We start from the raw sequence: 27,285 nt of genomic DNA, 5'->3' as shown, positions 1-27,285 counted from the left end.
AATCCTGAATGGCTCCTTCTCCACTTGCAGAGAATCAAAGATCTCATAAGGTCCAAAGCACACTGCAGAAATAATCCCGTTTTGAGACTGCTTTAACTGCCCTGGATCAATGCTAGGGATTTCTGGGAACTGTAGTTTTGTGAGACATTTTGTCTTCTGTCAGAGAGCTCTAGTACCACAATAAACTACAGTTCCCAGGATTCTCTAGCACTGAGTCAGGGTAGTTAAAGCGACCTCAAACTGGATTATTTCTGCAGCGCATTTTGGACCTAGGTTTAACTGTTTGGCACCATATAAGGAACAAGGGCACATATCATCTGGCACTCCAGACAGAAGAACCAAAACATTTAGTTTGTTCAAGTTGCCTCAAATGAACATTTGCATTATCTTTGTTTTGAACTGCACTTTCACAAATTTATGACTCAAAGTACATTCAGATATTACTTACCAATCACAATTTTGCCCTCTATTTTTTCTAGGATAAAGCGAGCCTGGTTGTTCAGTTTTGATGACTCTGCACCCAGCATCCCAACAAGCCAGTCTTTTCTTAAGGAGTAATAGCGCAATCTAAGTTCATAAAACTCTCGTAGAATGTCCTCTGCAGTTTCATATTTCTTCAGGCAGCCAACATGATCAAAAAGTACCTGGAACACAGAACAATATTCCAGAAATTACATAACAATCTGGAAGTCTTTGATCAAGCCTTGCAAGGCTACATGTGTGTTCCTTGTCTTAATCCCCAAATATTTAATCCCAGCTGTCAACCTATCTGTGAGGAGCTATCAAAGGCCATTGTGTGTTTTAGGCTACTGATAGAATTATATTACTTTACTTTTTAAGGTCTTTTTTAAAAAAAGGATAAACATTTTTCTAAGACAGGTCTGTGAAATAGTTCCTTTAGGAATCTCCTCCAAATGACCAAGCAAAGAAGCTTTTGTAGACTGGAAACATTTGCTCACATCTTTCATGCTGCTAATATGCCACAAATATAATTTTTGTTTACTATGCAAATACCATTCTCACTACCTACTTACTCAAAGTAAATTCCACCAATTTCAATAGGCTATATTTCTGAAAATAAACACAGGATGACTTGCTAACTTTAAGAAATATACTATTTCAGAGATTTTGCTGTGAATCTGTACACACATAGCAAAAAGAAATCCAATTCAACCAGATGGGAATCACGTAGCCCTCCAGTTGTTGTTGGACTGCATGACTCCTGTCTTTACATTAAACTCAACAGAGGCAACTTCTAAGAAGGCATATTTAGGATTTCACTAGGTAACAGGTAATAAATCGATTACTATGATTCAGGTAACAGAAAAGCATCATATGTAAAGGCCTATTGACCCTCCACATTTTTTAAAAAACTAATTTCTTGACAGTGTCCTTTAGACACCTAATCCAATTTAAAAGGTGGCTTAGTGTTAAACAAGCCATTAGCAATAATTGTATTTTTATTTGGAATCTCAAAGAATTTTAGTTAAGTAAACATTTTTCATTTTGTTATCTTAGTTATCTCCATCGGGTTGTCTCATTTCAGGCTGAACGAATGGAGCATGCTCCCAGATTTAGATTACTTCTGGATACTTTCTTACCATGTTGTTGCAAGAAAGAGGAGTCTGTAGTTTGAAGACTTTGTGTAGCCCAGCAGCCTCTGCTTGTGCCAGATTTTGTTCACTCATTTTTACTACAAATTTGACAGTGGTGTCTGTGTGGTATTCTTTGTAGTCTGTTATTAGTGGGGGAGTTTTTTCTGTGCCATTCAGCATGGGCTCCAAAACCTGTTCTTTGTATACCTAGGGCAAGAGAGATCACCATCACGATCTGCATTTTCTTTATAGTAAAATATACTCAGGAACTTATGAATGTTAAACTGTTTAGTAAGAACTATCTTACCTGTGTCCATGTGCGAACAGGAAGCTCAGAAATTTCAATGGTGGTTGAATCAATAATGAACACCTCCCCGTTGACTAGGTACTGGTTTTGCCCCAGTGAATCTATTGTACCTTTGAAATTCTTATAACTAGGAACCTAAAAATATAGAAAATGAAACAGAATAAACCAAACTCCATAAGTTTCCTAAGGTTGCACAACATGGTAAGTTTTGATCTCACAACAACAGTGAAAAGAAGGGATTCTAGATATACAGTGAACCCTTATTATACGCTGGGGTTTGGTTCCAAGATCCCCCGTGTATAACAAAATCCGTTTATGCTCAAGTCCCATTCAATATAATGAGATAGCAAAATGGTGTCACTTATAAAAAATGGAAAATCAAGGTTTGATATTTGAAATTTAAACTTTTTTTTGAACATTTTCAAACCGTGTATGCTTGAATCCGTGTATAACAAATCCGTGTATAAGAAGGGCCGACTGTACAGTAAAGGGAAAAGGGAACAAGGACTGAGAGCAACAGGGGAGATTTCAAAGTATAATGGTAACATTCCTCAGTTTTCCAAGTCTTTCATAGTGGACTGCACGCTATATGAAATTTTCTTGATCATGTGGACTAGTTACTGAAAATCTTTAAAAACTGATAGCTCCAGTATCAGTCATGAGTTTTGTCCAGATCTCATGTGTCAAAACACCACGGCAGAAAATTCTGCTTTTGCTTCCCACTACAGATATTTCTCTTTCCAAAACTTTTAAAAATACATTTTAATTACCATTGGCAGCAGTTCATCTCCATCCAGCATGCGTCGAATGTTATTCACCACTTCTCGGATATCGTAGTTGGGAAGCTTGCATGACCAGCCAGTTCCAATACCCTCAGCACCATTGATTAGGACCATGGGAATGATGGGGACATACCATTCTGGTTCTACCCGTTGGTTGTCATCATATAAAAATTTTAGAACACTGTCATCTACTGCTGGGAAAGCCAATCGTGCCAAAGGGCTAGAAAAGAAAAGGACTTATTTTTAAATTGTTATATAGTAACTAAGAAATATTATTCTGGCAAGGACAAAGAATCATCTTGCTGAATTTCTTGCAGCAGAGCTCATTATACCCAGACTGCGTAAACGGATTAGAGGTTTTAAAAGTGGTTATAACTTTCAAAACAAATACAGTTCAAGCAGGCTGCTACTCACCTGAGCATAGTGAAGATGTATCGAGGGCTAGCTGAGTCCTTTCCACCATGCAACCTGGTTCCAAATTGGCCAATGGGCTGAAGCAGGTTAAGGTTATTGCTGCCCACAAAATTTTGAGCCAAATTGATAATGGTCATCATCAGTGAGGCCTGGAACAGGCAAATTGCAAATTTAAAAAATTGAAGCCAAAACACAATATTATGAATTGGTGGACAGACATGGCAGAAACCACATTGTAAATCAAAGAAATTAATTGGCAAGGGAGAGATTAACCTGGCCACAAGGGGCCAGAAGAACAAAGTCTGTTTGGGAGCTTACTTCTTTCGGGCTTCCTAACAGAATATGCCTGAGTGGTTGACCAATTGGTCTGTGGTTGCAGGAAAGAGAAAGGTCACTTGAACACTAGGCCCAGTCAAAGGCCAGATATCAAGAGTTGTTCCTTCCCTCTCAGCAAAATGAGAGATAATTTATTTTTAAACATTTTTTCTGTTTTTGTTTGGGATAGAGTGGGATACAAATTTAATATTTATTAAATTTAATATTTATTTAATAACTAAAACAGTAATAGAACATTAAAATGGCAAAGACAAATGTCTGTAATAACTGAAAGCAGTTTGAGCAGCAGAAATACAACACAGGTCTTCTTTCAATGTGTGTCAGCCCTTCCCTGGAGCAAAAGTGCTACTGCTCATTTCTGGCCTCAATGCAATCGATCACTTCTCTTACCTCTCCATGATGGTAAGAGGACATTTCAGCCACTGATCCAGCCAACTGGGCAACTTTCACCTCCCGCTTGTCATTTCTTTTGAAGCATGTGAACAAAACTTTCCTCTGACCTGGCTTCAGTCCTAAAAAGAACAAACAGCAAGTCAACCTGAAGTCAAACCACAGGCTTGTGATCGAAGGAATGGCGGTATATAAATAAATCTCATTCATTCATTCTTTTTTTTTTATAAAAAGCAATTGCCAGATTAATTAAGAAAGTTCTTATCACAGGGCAAATCAGGTAACACTGAGATTTGCAGCATACATTGGAAAAGGATTGGTTTTGTCACTCTTGTTCTCATACTGAAGGGGTGGAGAGAGAAGAGATGAGACAACCAACCAGAACCACCACTGAGAAGGCAAACTATTCCTCCTTACAATGGCCAAGCAAAAAAGTTACTCCCTGATAAGAAAGCAGATTAGCTTTATAAGGCATGAGCACCTAGGCTTTAGCATGAGGGTAAATTTCAAGTGGGTGTCTTAAGTTTCCATTCAGTTAGGGTATGTACAAAGAGATCCCAATAATTCTTACGATCATAATGAAGGCACTTTAAAATGTGAAAAATCACATTCATGTCATTACTCACAAATGAAGCTACTCTATAAGGTGCAGATGAGATGGGTAAGATCCTTTGTTTTAGCTAGAAAAGTATGTTTTTTATCATTTTACTACCATTGCTTCAGGAAAACCTTTTTGTTTAAAAATTGAAAAGCTAAGAACTATCAAACATGACAAGTGTTAGAGATATAACTATTAAAAAATATTGCATTCACCTCAGTAATACAAATATCAGTTCTCTCAGGAAAGGAACCCAAGAGGATCATTAAATTAAAAACCAACTGGAAAATACACACAAAAGATACATTGTATGTTGGCTTAGTGCAGATATATCAAAGTGAATCATTTTGTGAAAAACAGTATGTTTTCTAATGCACTCATTCTATTTCAGGCAAGTTTGTGGAAAAGAAGAAATCTCAGAATCAAATCTTTCCTGCTAATTTTGCCCTTTGTTATCTGAGGGGCTATATAGATCACCCCAAAGGGGCACAGCCACCCCTTTTCTGTCTAGATTGGGGCCACAGCAAGCTCATGCCACTGCCTTGATCTGGCCTCTTGAAGGCCCAAAAAGCGGCTCGTTTTTGCTCCCTCCAAAGGGTGGCATAGCCACAGTGGCACAGTTGTATGGCACCTCTTTGGCACAGCATCATCCGGACGCAGCGCTGGAGTTGAGTCACGATGGCATGCACCATCATGGCACCCTGGAGGCAGAGCTAGGGCCTGCGTCGTCAGGACGCTGCGCCCTGACTATGCCAACAGGCCAGCCTTTCAGGCCGGTCTGGATAACCCAAGTCTCCAACATAAAGCTGTGAGTTCACTTAAGAGTCAGCATGGTGTAGTGTACATGCTATAGTGGTTCGAGCAATGGATTATGACTCTGGAGACCTGGGTTTAATACCCTGTTTGGCCATGGAAATCCAAGACCTTGGGTGAGTCACATACTCTTAAGGCTCAGAAAACCCCATGAATGGTTTATGCCTTAGGGTCAGAAACAACTTGATGGCACACAACAACAAAGTTTACGAAACAAGGAAACCTGGTCTAGATTTTAAAGCAGTGCACATAATAGGCAGCTTACCATCAACCAATGATGGGATGGATCGCTCATTGTCAGAGTTTGAGAAGAGAACAAGTTCTTTGTTGATGAAATCATTGTATGTCAGATAAGTTGTAGCTTTCCCATATAAGTAATCCTAAGTGTAATAAAGCAGTTTAAATCATTATCCTTTCCAAGCAGCTCATTAATGCTTTCTTCTAGCACACAACTATTTTCATTTCTAATAGTCTGCTCCCCTTGACAAGACATAGCTAGATAGGTTCCTGTAAGGATGAGGGGTCACAAAGAACTGTCCCACTCCATTACAGAACTGACTAATGGAGGGGGTCACATATGCAGACATCACTCAGAGCCATGTGAAATAACTCATAACTGAATGCCATCAGCTGCCTTCATTTGTCCTGTTCAAATATTTCTCATCATTCTTTCCATTCAACAAGGAGCATGGGAGTGCATTAGCTTGCCTGCTTCCTTTTTTGTCTGCATCATGATTCTAATGAAAATTGCTCTCCACCTTCAGCTTCAGTAGATAAAATTCCATTAGCACTAAAGTTGTGAAAAAAGGCCAGTTTGAAATTGTTACATTTTACAGACGTTAGGACAGCCTTTGGGCCAAACAGCTGAACCTTCAGTCAGAGTCAACCTCCGATACATTTACCTGATTAGATAACCTGGCCCAATACAAAAATAGGAATTTGCCTTGTATCTGGTGGGATGATTTGCCTGCCCTACATATTGTTTGTTCTCCAGAATCTTGGGAACAGCTCTTTCACATGAACAGCTACCTAATCCTTCTAACTGAAGATCCCTATCTACCTCTGCATGCAAAGCATACACTCTGCTACTGAGCTACTGTTCTCCCCCTCCGCCCACAACTATAAGACAGTAATATGCTCCTGTAAAGACCACTTACATCTGGCAGTCCATGTAGCTTCCTCTGCCTTCGGTCTTCCATGAAGTTTGTCAGCCATTCCTTTCGGTCATCAACCTTTTTTTTGCTAAAGGCCTTGAGCATTACAAAATGAACAGTCAATTTATTCAGAGACTAGTTTTCACCAGTATACCTATTCAGGACATTAGATACATGTATTTAGGATAATGACTAAAATATTCACCTAACATCATAGACTAAAATAATTTTTACTTCCTCAAAGTCAGTTTCTGCTGACTATGGCCTGTTACAGACAGCCAAAATAAAGCTGCTTCAAGTCACAGTGGAGGTATGGTGTTTCAATGATGCATGCGTCCTAAGAGTCCAGAAGCCGCACCAAAGCCACGCTGGGCTGGAGCGTGGCTTTGGTGTGACTTTTGGACTCTTAGGACGCATGCATCATTGAAACACCATACCTCCACTCTGACTCGAAGCAGCTTTATTTTGGCTGTCTGTAACAGGCCTATATTTCCTAGCGATTAAAAGGTGTCTCGTTCCAGCCAGCCACAGTGGAAACATACCCAGGTACAGGTAGTTCAGAGGGCTAGCACACTCCTGCTTCATTGCCTATTTTTTAATTGCTACTATATTACAAGTTAATCCTGAGCACAAACAGTCCAGAGGTATTCCATACCAGAAAGACACCCTCCAAGCTTTAATAGGCCTGGGATAAAAGATACATCAACTGCAGTCTTTTTTTAAAAGGTTCCTCTGGTGGGAACATACTCATTTTTAAAAAAATACTTAATGATTAATGCACAACTGCTTTGCAGGTTCAACCCCAGGCAATAGAGAACTAGGAATAACTGTGTTACCAGAGTAATCGCAGCATCATCTTCGGGGCCAGAGTACTTGAAGGGTATTCGGTGCCTTGCCATTTCTGCAAAATACTCTTTTGCCTCCTTTGAAGTGCTGGTACCCAGACCTATAGAGATAAAGACAGATAGGCCCAGTTGGATACCTAGATAAAAACTATACAACCTATCTTGCACTGAATACATAAGCCTCAACATATACTGTAGATAAAAACCCAATGACTTCAAAACTAAAAAAATATTCATTTCATCTTTGCATTAAAACATCTCAGTGTAAGCACTTATTATATGATAGCCCACATCAATCTATTTATTTAGCATTGCTTACGGTTGCAATGCAGATGGATCTAGTATTAAAACTGTGTCACAATCTAATATGGTGCTGCACCAAGGGGAAGTGCCCATGTGCAACTGGAGGATTCCATTTTGAGCAGCCGTGGGTAAGTCTTATGGGATTGGAGGGCTGCATTGGTGGCTGTAGAACCTTTTAAGTAGCTGCACAGGCAAAGAGGTCAGGGGAGACATCCATTTACAACTACACTCTTAGTCTGCTTCCTAGGAATCATGAAAAGGTGGTGACCATGTTCAGACCTCATTATCATCCCTGCTGCAGTACAGTTATCCTAATCAGTTTTTGTCTCCCCATTGCCATGAACATGCCAACAGCCTTCTGTTGGAAACAGTCACTCCAATGGCAGACTTGTGTTTGGAGCTTTGCAAGATTCTAATACATTTGATAAGCTTCAGAGGAATAGAGAAAAGGAGAGGGGGCGGGGGGAGAACAGTTTTTGTATGTGGAAAAGGAAGTTTGACCAGAAATACTTCTAAATTAAACAGAGAAGAATCTGCTGAGTAAGGCAGAAGGGAAACTCAGAAAGAAGCTTTGGATAGGGCAGCAAAAAACTAGAGGAGCAAAGCTAGACATTTATATGTACGTTTAACTCCAATCTGAAAGCATTTTTCTTGCCATTGAGAATATGTGACTTTTAGTAGATTAAAAATTATGGTCATGTGCTGCTTGCCTTTCTGAGCAGCAGTACCTAAACCCATCCTTTTCTGGTACTTTTTGACCACCTGATTGAGAATGTCTATATATCTGGCCATATTTTTATCCGACTCTGCATTACTTATATTAAAACATTCAAAGATATCCCTTTTTAGCCTTTCTGTTTTATGAACAACTTGGGAAGTGTTATGGTTCGAGCCATTCCCTGTATTTATTTATATAGATCAATATTCATCTTAGATCTTGTTTTCTAAACAGAAACCACTTGCTAGACTTAAATATTGGGTACATATCCACCATTCCCCTATGATTTTAAGTAACTTTTTAAAAAGTGGTAATAATAAAGTTGGTTCCACTGGTGCTATCACACAAGGTTTTAAGACAAACCTTTGTAGTACTTGATTTTCCAGTTTTTGTAGTTAGGATTGCTGCTTTTCCATTCTTCAAATTCAGGAATGCTATAGAAAGGAATCTCTTCTTTGTTTTTAGAAACCTAGGGTAAAAAGTAAGAATCTGAAAATGTTTTGCACAGTTAGCATTTAACCATTGGATTTAAGAAAGGATAGTTTCAACTGTTCACCTCAAAAATAAAATAAAATAAAGCTCACCTTTATGATGGGAGTAATGAACTCCTCAAGGAAACGGTGCCTCAGAAGAGAAGGCCAGTTATGGTGTATGAAATTAATCAACAAGCCTTTGATGTGGGAACCATCTTGATCCTAAAAAAAAAAAAAAAATGTTGAGAAGACCAAGCCAAAGCAATAGAGCTGTTAGGGAGATAGCAAATGTATCACATAAAAGAAGCACTCACAGCACCTGTCTACTCATTGCTGTGTGCCTTCAAGTCTTTTCCAACTTATGATGACCTTATCACAGGGTTTCATTTGAGGCTGGGAGAGTGCGACTTGCCCAAGGTCACCCGGTGGGTTTCCATGTCTGAGCAAGGATTTGAACCCTTGTCAAGGGCTTAGTCCAACACTACACTACACCACACTGGCTCTCTCTGTCTACTCAGAGGAGTAAAACCACATTATATTGTCTTACTGTTCCATAACATTTGCTTTATTTTATGAACAAATGGAGGAGCTATTTATGGCTTCCAGTATGTTCTAGCAGTGATTTTAGACTAGAGTTCACAACTTACGCACTGGTGGTTTAAGCAGGGCACAGTCATACATTTTATAGTTTACATGGAACATATTCTTTCTGAAGCCAGATTAGATTTTAAAGTATTTCAGGTATGAAATAAATTATGGAATCACAAAGAGGACAATCCCAGCTAAAAATCAGAAGGCTGTAGATGTCAAAATACACAGAGAAGTAACTGAGAATAGCTCCCACACGTGATTACCTATACTCATCAGTTTCTCATTGTTTCAAAAAGCTTATTTTTGCCTTTCTGGAAAAGCAGTACAATCTCCAGAGGTTCTCAAAAAACTGAGACACAATATGTGAGAAATGAAATATAGGGTACTCACACTAGAGGCCGTTGGTTGATCAGGTGCACTTAATCTGGCAACTGCTTAAACTGCATGATCCAGCAAGGGACCATGGCTCTGAGAAACTGTTTTGCCCCATACAAGCTTCTCCCCCCTCCAATGTTATTTAAGATCTAAAAGATTCTGATTCACATGCCATCTTTTAGGGAAATTAAATTTGTTTTTATTGGGAGCAGTGCCTTTTCACCTGTAGCTCTGGAGCAAAAACTCCATCTAAAATGTTAACTCCCATCTTCTTTAATCTAATTTTGCTTTTGAAAATGTAGAACCAGTCATTTGGGATTGAACTGGACACATCTGCATTTATTTTTTGCTTTGTTTTAAAGTTGCTTTTATAATTTTATTATTTTACTAAAAATTTTAATTGTTTTACTGTTTAAATATGCCTTGATTTACTTGAATTAAAATATAAAATAATGGTTACTAACTGAAGGTAAAGAAATTGAAACCCCCACTTTATCAGTCATATATACAAGAAATTAGGTACTGCAGTATTGCTCTTGCTAGCACTAAGAAAAACTGACCTGATCTGTCATGATCATGATCTTTCCATAACGTAGGCTCCGGACTGATTCTTCATCATCATAGCTCTTCTTATATTGCAGACCCACAATCTTAATAATGTTGTTAATTTCAGCATTCTCCATTATCTGTAAAGGATTTTTAGATTCAGTGCACAAGTCTACCTACTAATATATTGCCTGCTCCCAACCCACCTGGTATTGACAGCCAACTTTGAGCAAATTTCAACTTTTGTTTGCTTAGTGTATGACATGCTGTTACATCTTAAAACATGCTAATACAAAAAGATTTTGCAGCTCACAACCCAACAAAAAACCCCTGGGCACAGTACAACAGTTGTCATTAGTGATTCTTGAAAGATGGTCTCAAATTTTTATTTTAACTGTCACTGTTCCAAGGTTCACAACACAATCACTTTCCTATTAGTTTGAATGAAGATTAACCGCTTTTATTCACAGTATTTACAAGTTCTGCTCAAGCACAAACCATAGCTCAAAGTGTTGCCAACTGACCTGTTTGTGGGAAGCTTCCCGTACATTGAGCATCTTTCCACGTAGGGGAAATACTCCAAATCTGTCCCTGCCTACAACTCCAAGGCCAGAAACAGCTAATGTCTTAGCTGAATCACCTTCTGTTAGAATGAGTGTACAGTTGATAGAGTTCTTGCTCCCTGAAAAGAGAAATGATCACCATAGCCTAGAAGGAACCATTTACCAATATACACGCCTCTTTATTCCCCTACCACTTTCTGATGCATGAGGGCTAATCCCATGTGTGTAGATTGCTCAGGCAGTCATCCAGAGAATTCCTCTTCCCCTAACTGGTACGTTCTGGTAGAGAAGTTAGCAGGAAGTGGGCAGCAACTATTTTTGCCAAGATTTTAGCTCCTTCTCGTGCAATTAACCCCATAGGATGAAATTGCAGTCTACTGAAAGCAAGGTTGTTAAATGCACCACCTCACCAGATTCATAGTCATACCACTGGCAAATCTGCCCCTCAGCAGTCTGTAGACTTGTAGAGATTACTATTCATATTCTAACTAAAAGCAAGGTGTCAGCCCTTGTAACATTATTGGAAAACATACCAGCATCATTGGCATCATCCAGCTTAGGTATTCCTTTAATTCTAGTGTGTTTTACAGCAGAGCATTTCTTGTTAAGTTGAACCTGGGCTTTAAATTTGACCCAATTCAGAATGTTTTCCACTATGCCACAAGTGATTGCCTGATAAGAAAGAAAAAAAAAGCTTATGAAATGGAGCCTGAAATGTATCATAAGGCTGCTCCTCCCATCTCCCCTATTTGAGTCAGAATTCATTTTGCACCAAGCTCTGGTTTAAGACCCCTCCAAATATTAAGCAGAAGTTAACACAATGTACTGTATAACACTTACCCCCTTGACAAACTTTTCACTCAGCTTGCATACTGAGCCAAAGCTCTTTGCTTGAAGTGTCATATTCTCTTTTGTTTGGGAGTCAAAAGTTGGATTTTCAATCAAGCAGTTTATGAAAACCCACATGTGATTCTTCACCTGGAATTTGGATGCAGGGGTTATTACAGACTGGAAATGTTTCAGCTTACAGGACAGTCTTCTCTCAAATCTATCCAGCTTCAAAGTCTCCAACTCTTAAACTGACAATCCCCAAAGGATAACCAAGGTATTTAAAAGTGACAGAGCAGGGTCAAAGAAAATGTGTTTAAACAAAGTGAGAAATCACGGCAAAGAGTAATTGATTGCAAAGAAGAGCAGGGACTTGGACTATGAATACAGTCACCCCTCCTTTCATATTTGAGGTCCACGGTCTTGAATACTCATGGAGGGACAACCACCATTATTTTCAATGGAGCATGCCATGTGGTATGCACCTGGTGTGTGCTCGCTGGCACATACCCCATTCAAACCTGTGGGGCTTGAATATAGGTGAGTCTGTTTTCACTGGGGGGAGGGCAGCAGTCTGGAACGGATCCTCTGCGAAAATGGAGAGCTGACTGTAATGTGCCAGAGGGAATATTTCACAGCCGCACTAGACAAAATTCAGATCTCTTCCCCTCTTATATTCAACTATCTATGTAAGTTATAAAAAGACCACTCATTTTTGCATATAGTCACATTACCACCCTGTCTACAGCTGGTGCCTACTCTGTATTTAGAACTGTAGGATGCTGTAAACAGTTTGGAGATTCACATGATGGTCCATCTGTACTTCCATGAAACAGAAACTTAAGAATGTGGCCCAAAAGACTAACAAAACAAAAAAATAATAATCTGAGATTCATACCTGGAAAGGCTTTACTCCAACGCCGCCTTTGTTTTTTTTCTTTACCACATCAATGAGTTTGTTGACAATTTGGTCAGCAATATAGTCCACATGTCTGCCACCCTTTTAAAAAAAAGGAAAGCCAAATATTAGTGAGACTTTTTTGGACAGACTACCACCATATTTATGACAATACACAGGGCTTTGTTTTATAGCTCTATCTTGCTAATGTGCTGAATGGGCTCTATTTCAGTGATGGCGAACCTTTTTGGTTCTCCATGCCAGAGTTTCCATCCTCTGGGGGTAGGGCCATGTGCCAGAGGTGGGGCTTCTACCTTCTGGGGGCGGGGCTTTCACCCTCCAGGGGTGGGGCTTTCCCCCACACTCTTTCAGGCCTCCAGCTGTCTTTGAGAGACAGCTAGAAGTTGGGGGGGGAATTGGGGGAGGGTGACAGGTGTGCACCTGCCCTCCTATGCTTCCCTTGGCCTCCAGCTGTCGCTCAGAGACAGCTGGGGACCAGGAAGGGCCCGGGGGGGGGGGAGGCCCGCGGCCCCTGCTCCTCTATGAGGGGCTTCATCAGACCTGAGGTGTCCTCCGAAGGACACCTCAGGTCTAGCGAAGCCCCGAGGGGAGGAGGAGGAAGTGTCCGCCTACCCTCTCCTCCTCGGTCCTTTCCTCGGAGCGAACAGGCTTCATGGGACCCATTCGCTCCGAGGAAAGGGAGGCTGAGGAGAAGGGGACTGGGCACGCGTCCCAGTCCCCTTCTCCTCGGCTTCTCTTTCCTCGGAGCGAATAGGGCTCCAAGGCACCTTTTTGCTCTGAGAAAAGGGAGGCCGAGGAGAAGGGGACTGGACATGCGTCCCAGGCCCTTCCCTTCGGCCGTACGGGCTCCAAGGGGCCCGTTCGGCCAAAGAGAAGGGCTTTGACACCCGTCCCAGGACCTTCCTTTCAGCCCCTTCCTTCAGCTGAACGGGCTCCGAGGGGCCCGTTCGGCTGAAGGGAAGGGGCTTGGGCACGCCGCCATCCTGGGCTCCCCCACGGCCCTTCCAGCCCCAGATCTCTCTCTCCGGAGGGAGGTCTGGGGCTGGAAGGGCTGCGACCGAGCCTAGGACGTGGCACACCGCCATCCTGGGCTCTTTCACAGCCCTTCTAGCCCCAGATCTCTCTTTGGAGGGACGTCTGGGGCAGGAAGGGCCGCAATGGAGCCCAGGACCTGGCATGCCGCTGTACTGGGCTCCCCCACGGCCTTTCCTGCCCCAGATCTCTCTCTTGGGAGAGAGGTCTGGGAAGGAAGGGCCCCTGACGGAGCCAGGATGTGGCACGCCGCCACTGGTCCTCCTCAGGGGCCTTTCCCTGACTCCAGTCTTTCTGGAGACAGTTGGAGGCTGGGAATGGTCTCTGGGGAGGAGCAACTGGCATGCGCCAGTCGCTCCGCCTCCTCCCGACCCTTTGCCAGCCTCCAGTTGTCTCCAATAGGCAACTGAAGGCCGGGAAAAGGCTGGGAGAAGGACCGAGACGTGCGCGCCTCTGGCTCCTCTCCAGTGCCATTTTCTGCCTCCCCGTTCCCAGCGAAACGGCCTGGAGAGCCACCTCCGGCACACGTTGCATAGGTTCACCATCACGGCTCTATTTGATGTGTCAGGGAAATTTATGTTACTTTTTAAACGGGGAAAAGTACATAGCAATGCTATTTTTTGTTCCCTCTTTTTGCAAAATGCACTGGATAGGTTGATTATTCAAAGATAAAATTTCAAATGATTGAAGATTTCTTGTTCTCATTGTAGAATAATTTGTTATATTGAAATGATAATGTATCTAGCTGACTTTAGTATGTTTCTAGTTTTAAAATAAATGAACTACAATGACAGGACACATTTTCAAATGATATTTTTGGTTTCACCAACATCCTATGGATTCAACAAGAGGTCTCGATAAAACTGTTTCTAAATTAAATGACTGTGCATTTATTCTACCACAATGAAATATCTTTGCCAGTTACTTCACTCCTGCTATTTCATTATGTTTTATAGTAGTGCATAAATAAATGCATCTATTTAATGGGCCGTACACATGTTAAATGTGGTTAGCATGACAGCATTAGACAATTATCATCATGTCTGTTATGGATCCTTAATTAATAAAAGTTTACATATACAAAAATGAATATCTCTGGTTACATTACTGCACTGCAGTTGACGCCCCCTTGCAAAAAAACGTAAATACAACTATTGAGCAGCTAGACTCCCCACAGCTCATTGCTTCATCCCGCAGTTCAGATGAGAGGACTTTGGATCCTCCAGATACATTAGGTTGCAACTTTATGTATATGACTTGATGTACCCCACCACTTTTCTCCCTATGCAGGATCCAAGGCAACCTCCATCACCCCTAGACAGTACAACCAATAGTGATGAGTAATGAAAATTGCCATCCAACACCAGAAAGACCATACAATGGTCACTACTGCCACAGATAGTCACTATTTTAAGTAACAAGAGGCAGTGGATTAAGAGACTGAATGGCCATCCTGCTTCAAAAAAGTTCATGTTCACCTGGAGTCAATGACTCCTGAGAGCATATTATGCTAATATATTATGATTAGGCCAATGCCATTGAAATATTCGCTGTAATTCTATAAACCAAGGGAAACCTACTAGCTTTCAAAAAACAAAACACAAGTCTGCAGCCCATGACATCTTCTAAACACCTTTACTATTTCCAATTAAGAAACTTTTTTTACAACTTTTTGAAAAATTGTACAACTGAAAATTTAAAGTCTACTTTCAAAGTTCAATGGACGGCTTTGCAGAATTGGAGTTTATTGCTAAAATAAGTCAAGACAGATGAAAAAAACAACAGACTGTAGCTTCAAAATCCCAGGCTAAGACAGTTAGTTACCTTAGTTGTAGCAATGCTATTGACAAAGCTAACTTGCTGGAAGCCCTTTTCACTCATTGTTAGACAAACCTCCCATCGGTCATTAACTTGTTCATGGATAACTTTCAATGAATTGCCAGTTTCATCCAGCTTGTCTTTAATATACATATCCACATAGCTGCGGAATCCTTTGACCTATAGAAATAGGAGAGGTAACATTGCAGAAACCCTTGAGGAACTCTATTACTTTGGCTGTTAACATGTCAGATGAAAAGGGAGTAAGTTCGCTAATGGAAGCTTCTTCATATATTAGATTAATTCCCACTATTACTATGAGCAACCACTTCATTTGCCCCTTAGGCTACAGGATGCTATTTGTCCTGAATGCAATTTGACATCTATATGAAACTGCTGGGAGCAGTTATCAGAAGATTTGGAGTGAGGCACTCTCTGTACATTGATGATAACCCACTCTACTTCTCTGTTCTACCTGATTCAGGGAGACTGTGAAAACTTGGCATCGTGTTTGAGTGTAGTGGGCTGACTGAGGGGCCAAAAAATTGAGCCCTAAACCCTGGACAGATGGAGGCTTTTTGGACAACTGGTTTCCATGCCTGAGATTTGCAACAGGCATTGGCTCCTGCATGGTGTTGCACAGAAGAATATGTATGCTTCTTAATTCAGCACTGTCACTGAAACACAGATGTCTTTTGGGACTGGAGTGTCTTCTTACCAGTTTCTGATGGTAATATAATTAAAGTCATTCAAGGACAGGGATAAGCTTATACACTATGTTCCATGCACTAGTAATTTCATGATTGGATTAATGCAGCACAGGTCTAGACAGCTATGCAATGTTCTCAAGACTGGTTTGAAGACTGCAGCTGGTGTACAATGCCACACTGTGGTTGGGGACAGAAGGCGATTATCACCAGTATATTACTCCTGTGCTAAGGGACATCACCAAATGCCTGCATTCTATCAGATCAGTTTTAAGATTTTGGTACTTTCTTACAAAGCCCTGAACAACTTTATAGTTACATGACAGGCTGAGCCCCTGCCTTTTGTCCCCAAATTGTGCTCACCAGGTTGCCATAAACAAGAGTATCTAAGAAACTGGAGATCTAGGGGCATAGCAGCTTGGAAAATGGTCTCTAGTATCATACTGTCCACTCTCTAGAACTGCATACCAATACAAATTAAACAGATATTAATGGCATTAATTAAAATTTTACTTGTTCTATAAAGCTTTCCCAGCGGTTTTCTTCTTCTTTTTTAAATATAGCATGTAAATATTGGTAAACAAATTAATTTTATTTACTCACAGGTAGCTTCTTTCCATTCAGGAAGACTTTGACATCTTTGGTTGCTCCTGCAATATCATAAGCTCTGCGAGACATTAGAGCCACAATGTCTTTGTCCAAAGTGGTCATTTTAAATTTTGAGAGATCGGGTTGGAAAGTGATGCATGTAAAGTCCTCACCATCAAAGTACTTCAATTTCATCTCTCCAGCTTTATTCATATTATCAGTCCAAGTCTGAGAAAGAAAAATGAGTTACCAAATTTTAGCTACTGAGACAAAGGTGACTTCCTTTAGGTATGTCAGACAGTTCCTAATTACTGAAGAAACAACTGGATGGATCAACTCTCTTAATTTAGCCACCTTCTAATTCTCAGTATTTAAGAGGTGCAAATCCAGCAATTAAAACTGCAGACCAGATGGTGTCTAGACCTCCAGAAAATATAGAGTAAAATCAGAACCTGATATTAAAAAAAACATATATGATCTTTGGGCACTGCAGCCTGAAATGACAGAATCAGTATTATGCTTACAAGGTTCACCATACCTGTTTAAAGAGCTTCTTATATTCTCTGCATGCAGTTTCCACTGTAAATCTGGTACTGAAGATGTTGCACAGCTTTGCTCCATAACCATTTCGACCACCTGAAACAAAGAATAAACAAATTAATTTAATGACATGCAGAAATACTCTGTAAAGGTTAGATGGTATACAGCCCAGTTCTAGGCATATTTACACAGAAAAGGACCCTGCTGAGTTTATTGCAATTAATTCCGCAATTGTACAGAATTGCAGTTTTAAAGAGGAATTTGGTTTTACTTCAAATCAAAACTCATCTTTCAGGCTTTGTACGCACTGAATCCACATTATAAAAAAAGAACTACAGTATATGGAATACCTACAATCCATTTCTTTTTGGCATGCCAAGAATGTTTTCTTAAGCTACCTCCCCCATTCATTAACTTTCCTTCAGCTCAGGAGTCAGAAACCTGTATCCTTACATTTTAGTGCAACAATATCTAGAAATCATAGAATTCCTACCTAAATCCTGCCCGGCACGTAGTTTTTAGGAACAGAGCAACAGCTAAACACAGACTGCAAACATTTAGGTAACACATGTTAAATTTCCCTTCTTTTAATCATTTACCCATCATCCACTCTAGAGCAACCTATGGAAAATAAACAGTAGTTAAGAGGCAGATTTTCCACACCTCAGTGTGTGCCTTTTATACAAAGTTTAATGCGTGCTGTTTACTGGATGGGAACACAGCACCCAAAGCAAAAGTATGGTGGAATCAAGTACTGACTTTATGATCATTCCCATCTTGCAGTTCTGCAAATAGGAGTGCAAATTGTGAAGCTTTAGCTCCAACTAGTGAAGACTCTCTGAAAAGACAAGAGCTAAGATTTTTCAAAGGGGTGGCTTCTTAAGATGTATTGTCAAGCCTCAGTCACTTCTGAACTGCGTAATCATATCTAATAATATTTCTCTAACCTGTGACCTTTTTCTCCTCATCATCATAGTTGCTGGAAGTCAAAAGCTGCCCAAAAATAAGAGCTGGCACATAGACTTTCTCTACTTTGTGTTCTACAACAGGAATCCCTTTTCCATTGTTCCAAACAGAGACTGTATTATTCTCCCTAGAAAGAAAAAACGAAATACTTATTAATCAAAAAGAGGTAAAGCCTCACTGACAATGTAATTAATTCCACATTCACCTGAACAGAGCTGTTCAGCACTGCTCCCCTATAATCTCAGAAACCTCCTGCTTCCACAGACTCAAATTAAGATCCTTCATTTAAAGAAACAACTTGCACACATCCACTCTTGTGCTTCTTGTTTACAACTATGGCATTGAAAGTCAAATTCAAGATCTGTTGTAAGGGATGATTTGTTGTGATTCATGTTGCTTGACATATTACATCAGCTTTTAATATACAGATTGACCTGCAAATGTTCCTACATGGATTAGTCTGATAGCAAGTTTATACAGCACCATTTCCTTTGTTAAATTTTGCCTAATTATATTTATTCAGGATTAATATACCAATATTAAAGCTATTGCTCCAAGGCCATGAAAGACAGACATCTGAGGGTTATCATACATATATACTTGAGTTGTATACTTGGGAGGGTTTTTTCAATACCATTAATTTAAATTATTCTTATGTTTGAAGCCAAGATTACCATATTTCATCAGTAGGTGGCAGATCTATATAACCAGCATAGTCTTTCAGTCTAGTCTGAAACTAGGAACAATCTGAAGGACAAGGTTATACCTTAATGTTACGAGGCAGCCCTGCCTTGGACAAGGAGTGAGAAAACCTCTCCCTAACAGGGCTAAATAGGTGTACTGTGGCAATAGACATACTAGAATGTCCTAAGCGCCATGATCTCACTCATTGAGATGGCCAAAGTGTGCCCTACATGGATTTCCTTGAAGACTTTGATCAATTAAGCTAACAGTGACTCTAACCTGTATGAAGTCAGGCATTTCTGTTAGTTTAGTAAATAAAAGCAGGAGGAGGTTCAGCCATTCAAACTTGAGAATCCTCAATATTTTACTATAAAAGATCTAGTAACTGGTTTCTGATTAGATTCCCTATAAATCTGATGTAATGATACTGGTGACAAAGAAGCAATTGTTCTGTCATTAAGAAGTGCCTAGCAGGGCCATAATCATGGCCAACCAATCAGCAACATTGCTTTCCACAAATTCAAGCACATCTGGAAACAATGCTCTGCCTACACAGAATCATTCAAATAAGTGAGTTTCCAGAAGACAAAATTGTAGTAATACAGGTGACCAACACCAATGTCTCAAGCATGAATGCTCAAGGAGCCCTGGTGGCGCAGTGGTTAAATGCCTGTACTGCAGCCATTCACTCGAAACCACAAGGTTGCGAGTTTAAGACCAGCAAAAAGGGCCCAAGCTCGACTCAGGCTTGCATCCTTCCGAGGTCGCTAAAATGAAGACCCAGACTGTTGGGGGCAAATTAGCTTACTTGCTAATGATCTTTGGAATAGCGGTATATCAAACAAACAAACAAACAAAATTCAGATTGAGGTGACTGAACTGCATATTCCACTCCACCCCCTGCTACACCAATGTGTAAGAAAGCTAAAACATACTAGATGAAAATCTGAACAAGACTTACGGGTCAATTGTAACTTTGATGCAAGACATGCTTTTATCCCTCTGCTTGTTATCAGCAGCATTGACTATAGAGTGGAGAGAGAAATGCAATTATTAGTGAGAAATCAGTACCTAAGAATTAATTCCCTGGCATTAGAAATCAGCCCTTGTTTCTTCAGCTGGTTAACTATAGTTAATCTTTTTATAAACAAGGCTGAAGAAGACAATCAATGCATTCAAATAGTGAGATTGTGGTTGAACTAGGGGTTTGTCAAGCCACCCAGAATATAAATTACAATTCCTCTGTATTTCATCCCATGTACTAACTGGGCTTTAAAGAAATGCCTATAAACATCTTGTTTTGTCACATGTTTTATTGACAGCATTCTCAACTTACCTAGGATTTCATCAAAAATTTTATACAGGCCAGGTACAAAGGTGACATCCCTGCAGTTCAGGCCCACATCCTCATCAAAGACCCACATTTGCTGAAAAGATAATTTTACAAAGTTGCAAGTGTTCAAACTTTCCATGATATCAAAAACAGTTATGTACACAACAATGCTTTCTGTCAAAGTGAATTCATGTCAACCATATAGTTTTCAGTACTGGAATGGAGAGAATAAGAAAAGATGGAAGTCAAAGAAAGAACTGTAGCATATTGCATATACTCATGTATAAGTCTAGAAATTTCAGTAAAAAACCCAACCCCCCAAAACTGAATTGATTTATCTACAGGCCAATGTAAGTACTGTAGTTTACCTCTTATAACCCCCCCCCTCCCCAAGCAGTAACATAATCTGTTCTGGAAGCATTGACCCCTCTCTACTCTCTCATCCATCCAGCCTTTAGAGTGAGCATAGACATTATGCCAGCTTGAATTTTGTAAGTTCATGGCATTGTTTTTCTTTGCTTCATCCTTTAGAACCTTTGTTACATTCCACAAGGTTTTACCCTTGAATTATCCACATATCATTTCAAAATCCCTAATTTTGGGCCCCAAACCTGTCCTCAACATATACACGAGGTTGATTTATAGTTGAGTATATATGGCAGATACGGAATGCAAACTCTTCCCTCCATAACTGTCACCTTTCAGCTGGTGAGGGAGAGAATACGCTGGCCCAGTTCCATCAGGGCTAGCCTGAAGAAGCAGAGCCCTCCCTCCGGTCCATCTGCCTTGGTCCAGGCCTCAGAGGGAGAGAAGAATGCTGGACCTGATCCCCTCCCCCCTCACCATTTCCTTCTCCTTTTGTGTTGTGTCTTTTAGATTGTAAGCCTGAGGGCAGGGAACCGTCTATTATCCCCTCTGTCGGAAGCCGCCCGGATTCCCAGTGATGGGGCGGCATACAGCGCTGTGTAAATTTACAGCGCTTCATAAATAAAGGTTAATAATAATAATAATAATAATAATATAAATAAATCCTATTATTATTATTTATTGGACTAATGAAATAGTAAGCTGCCATAATTTTGATAAACTCAGCAACAATCTCTCAGACCTTGGCAGTGGAATGGGCAAGTCCGGTGCAATAAATTTTTCAAGGGGGAACAAAGTGCAAGTTTCCTCTGCCTTTGTCATTCATTCAAGTGAACATGAAAGGCCAGTACCATCAGTTTCCTGTTTGCCATATGAACCGGATGGACTCAGCGTGAAATGCTAGAGAGTGGTTGTATAGAAACCACACATTCGGAGCCCTAGTCAAGCTCTTTTCTGTGACGACAGAGCATCTTTTTGGCAATAAGTAAAACAATCTGGAAATGTTTTCTTCCATTTTATAGCAACACATTCTTATCTCTGTCCCAGCATCCCAAAGAAAATGTTTTTATTACCTGGGTGACTTGTTCCACAGAGCCAATATATGTATCCGGCCGGAGCAATATATGCTCCAGCTGGGTTTTCTTCTGGTAGATTCGTTCGACAGACAACCTTTTTTTGGCATCTTCGTTTTTGATCTTATTCACTTTGGGGTTTGTGTTCACTGTCTAAATGGAAGAAATACAAATAACATTTTTTTGAAAAAGGAACGTATGCTGCATTCAACAAAAAGCTATAATGGAAACGAAAAAACAAACGTGTCTAGCTTCTGAATCAAAGAATGGGAAATAAAAAGAGAATGGAGACAGAAGCTAATCTACTGATGACAATAACAAGCACAACTACCAAAACACAACTCCAGGTACCAAAATACATTTCTGATTGCCATATAGTCCATACATACAAACTGCTTTGGGGTTCTGTCTATGGACTTCCCTAAAAACTCCTGGTTGGCCAATGGTCTACTACTAGAATAAACACGTGACGTAATCCAAGATGCAGGTTGGGTCTCCCTTATCCAAAATGCTTGGCAGCCACACTTGCATATGCATACCAAGATATATTGGAGATGGACCCAAGTCTAAACATGAAGTTTTATACATAGAATCGTAGAGTTGGAAGAGACCGCAAGGGCATCCAGTCCAGCCCCATTCTGCCATGCAGGAACTTTCAATCAAAGCATCCCCAAAGACAGATGGCCATCCAGCCTCTGTTTAAAGACCTCTAAGGAAGGAGACTGTGTCACAATCTGAGGGAGTGTGTTCCATTGTCGAACAGCCCTTACTCAGGAAGTTCCTCCTAATGCTGAGCTGGAATCCCTTTTCCTGGAGCTTGCATCCATTGTTCTGTGCCTTCTTCTCTGGAGCAGCAGAAAACAATCTTGCTCCTTCCTCAATATGGCATCCCTTCAAGTATTTAAACAGGGCTATCATATCACCTCTTTATTTAACCTTCTCTTCTCCAGGCTAAGCATCCCCAGCTCCCTCTGTCTCTCCTCATAAGGCATGGTTTCCAGACCCTTCACCATTTTAGTCTCCCTCCTTTGGACACATGGCTCCAGTTTCTCAACATCCTTTTTGAACTCTGGTGCCCAGAACTATTGGACACAGTATCCCAGGTGGGACCTTGACCAAAGCAGAATAGAGTGGCAGATATGGCCTGAAGATACTTTCTAAGCTCCTGTGGCTTCTTCATCAGGCAAAAAGATGTTCAAAGAACCACACAGGAAGAAGAGAAGAGTGAGGATGCTGGAGCCACAGGGCTGCGTTTTGTAAGGTATATAGATGCCTCTGCTGCAGTCCAGTGGGTTTGGAGGGATCTCAAGGCAGCCTCTCTCTCTCTCTCTCTCTCTGCCCTGAGGGGACTCAGACAAAGGACCCTGGTGGGATCTTGAACTGCTTGAGCAGCAGTAGAGCAACTCCTTTTGGGAGTCAAGGGAGGCAATGTGCTGGAGACATGATGAACTACATTTCCCAGGATTCCCTAGCACTGAGCCAAGGCAGTTAAAGCGGCCTCAAACTGGATTATTTCTGCACTGCAAATAGCCCCCAATGGTTCCCTATGAGGAAAACGTTACCTTGAGCGGGGAGAAGGACTCGTCGAGATCCATGGCGGGATTGAAGGAGGGAGATAACACTGAGGGGAAACGGACGGCGCTAAAGCTCCGCAGCCCTCTCGCGCCCTTTCAGCTCGGCCACAAGGCTAACGGAAACTCAGAAGCAAAGGGCCGGAGAAAGTATCTCAGACGGGCTCGAAAGCATCGCTTCCTCCCGCGCAAACGAGGCTCGGCCAATCAGCGCACGGCTCGCTCTAAACGGACCAATCAACAACCGAGGACGAAGGACCGGGGATGGAGTGGGGGGTTCGCTCAGCCAATGGGGACACAGATGGAGCGTTCGAAATTAAAAAAGCCCCGCCTCCTCCTCCTCCTCCTCATCTTCTAACTTTTTAAAAAATGGAGGTTGGTCAGTTTGTGTCGTTAAGCCAAGAGGCGGGATAATCGCGCTGTGAACCAATAGGAGAAGAAACTGCTTCGATGGACGTTTTGTTGGACCAATGGGAGTGGCGTTGAGCCTGTATAGAGAGAGTTCTGTTTTATTTGTTGATAGGAGTTTAGCAGGTCCTTTTTGGCTGCATCCACACTGGGGAAATAGCCCGCGTTGGAACCGCTTTCACTTTTTTCTGGCTCAAGGCTATGGAATTCTGGGGTCCACAACGAACTCCAACTTCCAGAATGCCATAGCCTTGAGCCAGGGCAGTTAAAGCGGTGCTAAAGCGGGTTATTTTCCCATTGTGGATGCAGCCAAAAAAATTGTTTAGAGGTCGGTTGCCATTGCCTTCCTTTGAGGCTGAGAGAGTGTGACTTGTTCAAAGTCACCTAGTGACTCCTGGGATTTATAGTTTGCTCTGGCACCTTGGCTAGGGTCACACTCTCTCAGCCTCAGGGGATTACAATGGCAAACACCCCCCTTCTTAACAATCGTGCCAATAAGACGTGGGTTGCATAAGTCAAAAACAACTTGAAGACACACAACATCAAGTGTGGCACCAAAGCTCTCTGACAGAGAAAGCTAAATGTTTCACAAAACTACACATCCCAGGATTCCATACCACAGAGCCATGGCAGTTAAAATGGTGTCGAACTGGATTATTTTTGCAGCCCCAGCGTCCTAGGTCCAAAACACACTGCAGAAATAATCCAGTTTGAGACCGCTTTAACTGCCCTGGCTCAGTGCTTAGGGAATCCTGGGATTTGTAGTTTATTGTGGGCCCAGAGAGCTCTCTGACAGAGAAAGCTAAATGACTCACAAATCTACACTTCCCAGAATTCCCAAGTCTTGAGCCAGGGGTAGTTAAAGCGGTCTCAAACTGGATTATATCTGCAGTGTGTTTTGGACCAAAGTCTAATACTCCAGTCGCTAGGCCACACTGTCAGCCCACGCTCAAAAGGGAAACGGCTTAAAGGCAGAGGAAATTGACTTCAGAACATGAGTGTTTCTTGAATAGGATTCTCACTTTATTTGAAGATAAGCGGAATATAAAACGTGGGTCCATAGTTGCCTCAGAATGAGGGAGCCTTTCTTCTTGCCAGGCTGATATTTTATACTGTTAGTTTGTGGCTACAGTAACGAATCCATAATTCAAATTTATGATTGGTTACAGGCTGTAATTTAATCTCCTCCTATCTTCCTAATTTTGAAGCTAGCAGGAACAACAAATTATCTCTTGTTCTGGCCTTCTCTTTGAAGCTTCTGGCAACTACATGAGAAAGAGTCACACAGATCCATCCTGTATTTGATCATACAAAATGGCATCTTCACAGATTCCATTTTAAGTATCCCCTCTCACAACCCTGTCTCTAATAAAAAATGTGTTTTCCCTGCATATTTAAAGGCAATGCGGTATATCAGATATTTCTAACCCTTTCACACTGCAAAGTTATAGTACAGTCAGCCCTCCTTATCCACAGATTTTTTTTTTAGCCACGGATTCAAGCATCCACGGCTTGAAAATATCCCCCAAAAGTATGAACTCCAAATAGCAAACCTTGTTTTCCCATTTTATATAAGGGATACCATTTTACTACGATGTTGTATTTAATCGGACTTGAGCGTCCACGGATTTTGTTAACCACAGGAACCAAACCAAACCCCTGCCGATATACCAAGGGCCCACTGTACTATGATTCCATTTTAACTGGCTGCACATGGGAATCCTAGGATTTGTAGTTTGATGTGGGACTAGAGCTCCCTGACTTAAAATTTAACTACCGCTCCCCAAACTACAAACTCCAGGGTTCCACAGGTATTTGTCATGGCAGTTAAATTGGAATATAGTATAACTTGGTCAAGTGAGAAGGCCTGCTGTTTGTAGGATGGGAGAGAGCCAGATTCAGATCCCTTCTGTTAGAGTACATCTACACTGTAGAAATAATGCAGTATGATAGCGCTGTAAGTGCTATGGCTCCATCCTACAAAATCCTGAGATTTGAAGTTTTGCGAGGCAGCAGTACTTTCGGCAGAGAAGGATAAAGACCTTGCAAAACTATAAATCCTACGTCTCCGTAAGATGGAGCTTACAGTACTTAAAAATGGTGTGGAATAGCAATATGTCTATAGTCTAGATGTACCCTTAGTAACCTGTGAAGCTTGTTTTGTGTGTATAACACTGAGTCGGTCACTTTCTTTAACTTTAACTATCTCATGGAGTTGTGAGGGAGGACATTTTACATCCTTTCTGGTTCTTGGGAGGAAAAAAGGTAGCCTGACATGCTGAAGCTGTCCATAGGTTAACAGTGGTAGGATGATGATCTGGGACAAGTGAAAAGTAACTTTGGGAGCATAACAAGGTAGAGACAAATGAGGGCACTGCCCTCCAAATAAAAATATTACCCCCATGAAATTTTCCTTCAGTCCCCAGATTTCTAGCTTTGCAGCTGGACATTTAGAAATGTAGTTAAGACATCCAAATGGATGTGGTATAAATCCCACAGTGCACACCTACTGTACAACAAAACCTTTCTAGGCATGTGAACTTTGTGTATTGAATTTCTTTTGGTACATCAACAGCTGTCTGTGAAAATTCATTTTCAGCATATGTTACTACTATATAGGCATTTAAAGCTTCATCAAAGAAAAGCAAATTTAGTAATCTTCCTGCTCACTATTTTTTTTTTTTTAGTTTACGCAGCTGTTTTGTGTGCAGGAAATACATGCTTTATTGGAAGCTTTGCAATATACTTTCTAATTAACATGTATTAATTGGGGTTATAAAATCCCCCCCAATCATTGATGCCCAAACACATTTTCATTCCAATTTTCTATGAAAATTGTCTTGCTATAACCCTGTGCAATCCCCTCCCATACATTACTGTAGCATGTGGGCACATGGGCCACGGAATTAAACAGAGGAGACACCAATCCTGACTATTTTCAGTGTGAGCACCCTCTCATTTGTTCCACCAAATATCACTGGTTTTGCCCTAAATGAATATCTATCTGGAGGATACACAATTGCCCCTCATATTTTAAAAAATGATCTAAACCACCAAAAAAGTATATATTATAACATCCTACAAGAGGCATGTTAACCAAAATATGTAAGAATGTTCATAAGAAAATTGATAGTTACCAGTACTTATGTTTACTCTCAACTAGGCACTGACAAATTTGTCTAGGTTAAGGGCAATGATCTTTTAATCTATATTCTTTTCTTTTGTACAAGAGTATTAGAGTTGTAATCAATGACCATCATGGAATGATGGGGGAAATACCTCAGGACTTGTTCAATATTATATTGTAATAGTTACAATATCCAGTCTTATTGTGTTGATCCACACTACATTAGCTGTAGGTAGTTTGTCATTGAAAATAATTCCTATTAAATAGTAATAACTACCATTGTTATTGACGACTGGAAATAATGACTCTTAAGCTAATCATAATAACTACCTTAGCGCATTGATTTCTATGGAACCTTAATGTGATTAATTTACTCAAAATGCATTTCTGTTTTTACTTTATAAACAAAAAAGCAAAACAGAAATCCTCATCAAAATCTATCATGTCTGGATCTACTTACTGATAGAAAAGAAGGCAGGAAGCTTTTACTTAGTTGAAAAACAGGAAAAAGAACAGCCAGAA

General features: G+C 40.8%; 1 protein-coding gene across 1 annotated transcript in view; it reads right to left on the bottom strand.

Moving 5' to 3' along the window:
* The window catches only part of TOP2A (DNA topoisomerase II alpha), a 35,179-nt gene extending 11,747 nt beyond the window's left edge, over positions 1-23,432 (bottom strand). Inside the window, exons 1-24 of the mRNA XM_089531867.1 lie at positions 23,220-23,432; positions 21,658-21,810; positions 20,222-20,312; positions 19,847-19,910; positions 18,183-18,328; positions 17,234-17,331; positions 16,711-16,923; positions 15,407-15,580; positions 12,530-12,631; positions 11,644-11,781; positions 11,337-11,475; positions 10,765-10,922; positions 10,255-10,380; positions 8,840-8,950; positions 8,619-8,724; positions 7,226-7,335; positions 6,393-6,485; positions 5,501-5,615; positions 3,825-3,946; positions 3,099-3,247; positions 2,673-2,904; positions 1,903-2,037; positions 1,602-1,802; positions 449-644 (exon numbers count right to left, since the gene is read on the bottom strand). Coding sequence (XP_089387993.1) covers positions 449-644; positions 1,602-1,802; positions 1,903-2,037; positions 2,673-2,904; positions 3,099-3,247; positions 3,825-3,946; positions 5,501-5,615; positions 6,393-6,485; positions 7,226-7,335; positions 8,619-8,724; positions 8,840-8,950; positions 10,255-10,380; positions 10,765-10,922; positions 11,337-11,475; positions 11,644-11,781; positions 12,530-12,631; positions 15,407-15,580; positions 16,711-16,923; positions 17,234-17,331; positions 18,183-18,328; positions 19,847-19,910; positions 20,222-20,312; positions 21,658-21,810; positions 23,220-23,252 — 3,205 coding nt within the window. The 5' untranslated portion in view covers positions 23,253-23,432. The remainder of the gene's footprint in view (positions 1-448; positions 645-1,601; positions 1,803-1,902; positions 2,038-2,672; positions 2,905-3,098; positions 3,248-3,824; positions 3,947-5,500; positions 5,616-6,392; positions 6,486-7,225; positions 7,336-8,618; positions 8,725-8,839; positions 8,951-10,254; positions 10,381-10,764; positions 10,923-11,336; positions 11,476-11,643; positions 11,782-12,529; positions 12,632-15,406; positions 15,581-16,710; positions 16,924-17,233; positions 17,332-18,182; positions 18,329-19,846; positions 19,911-20,221; positions 20,313-21,657; positions 21,811-23,219) is intronic.
* Between the last annotated feature and the right edge of the window lie 3,853 nt (positions 23,433-27,285).

Source organism: Sceloporus occidentalis, unplaced genomic scaffold, assembly GCF_023333645.1.
Source record: "Sceloporus occidentalis isolate IW3139 unplaced genomic scaffold, rSceOcc1.0.p SCAF_7, whole genome shotgun sequence".
Taxonomy (NCBI): Eukaryota; Metazoa; Chordata; class Lepidosauria; order Squamata; family Phrynosomatidae; genus Sceloporus; species Sceloporus occidentalis.
This window is presented reverse-complemented; position numbering and strand designations above follow the sequence as displayed.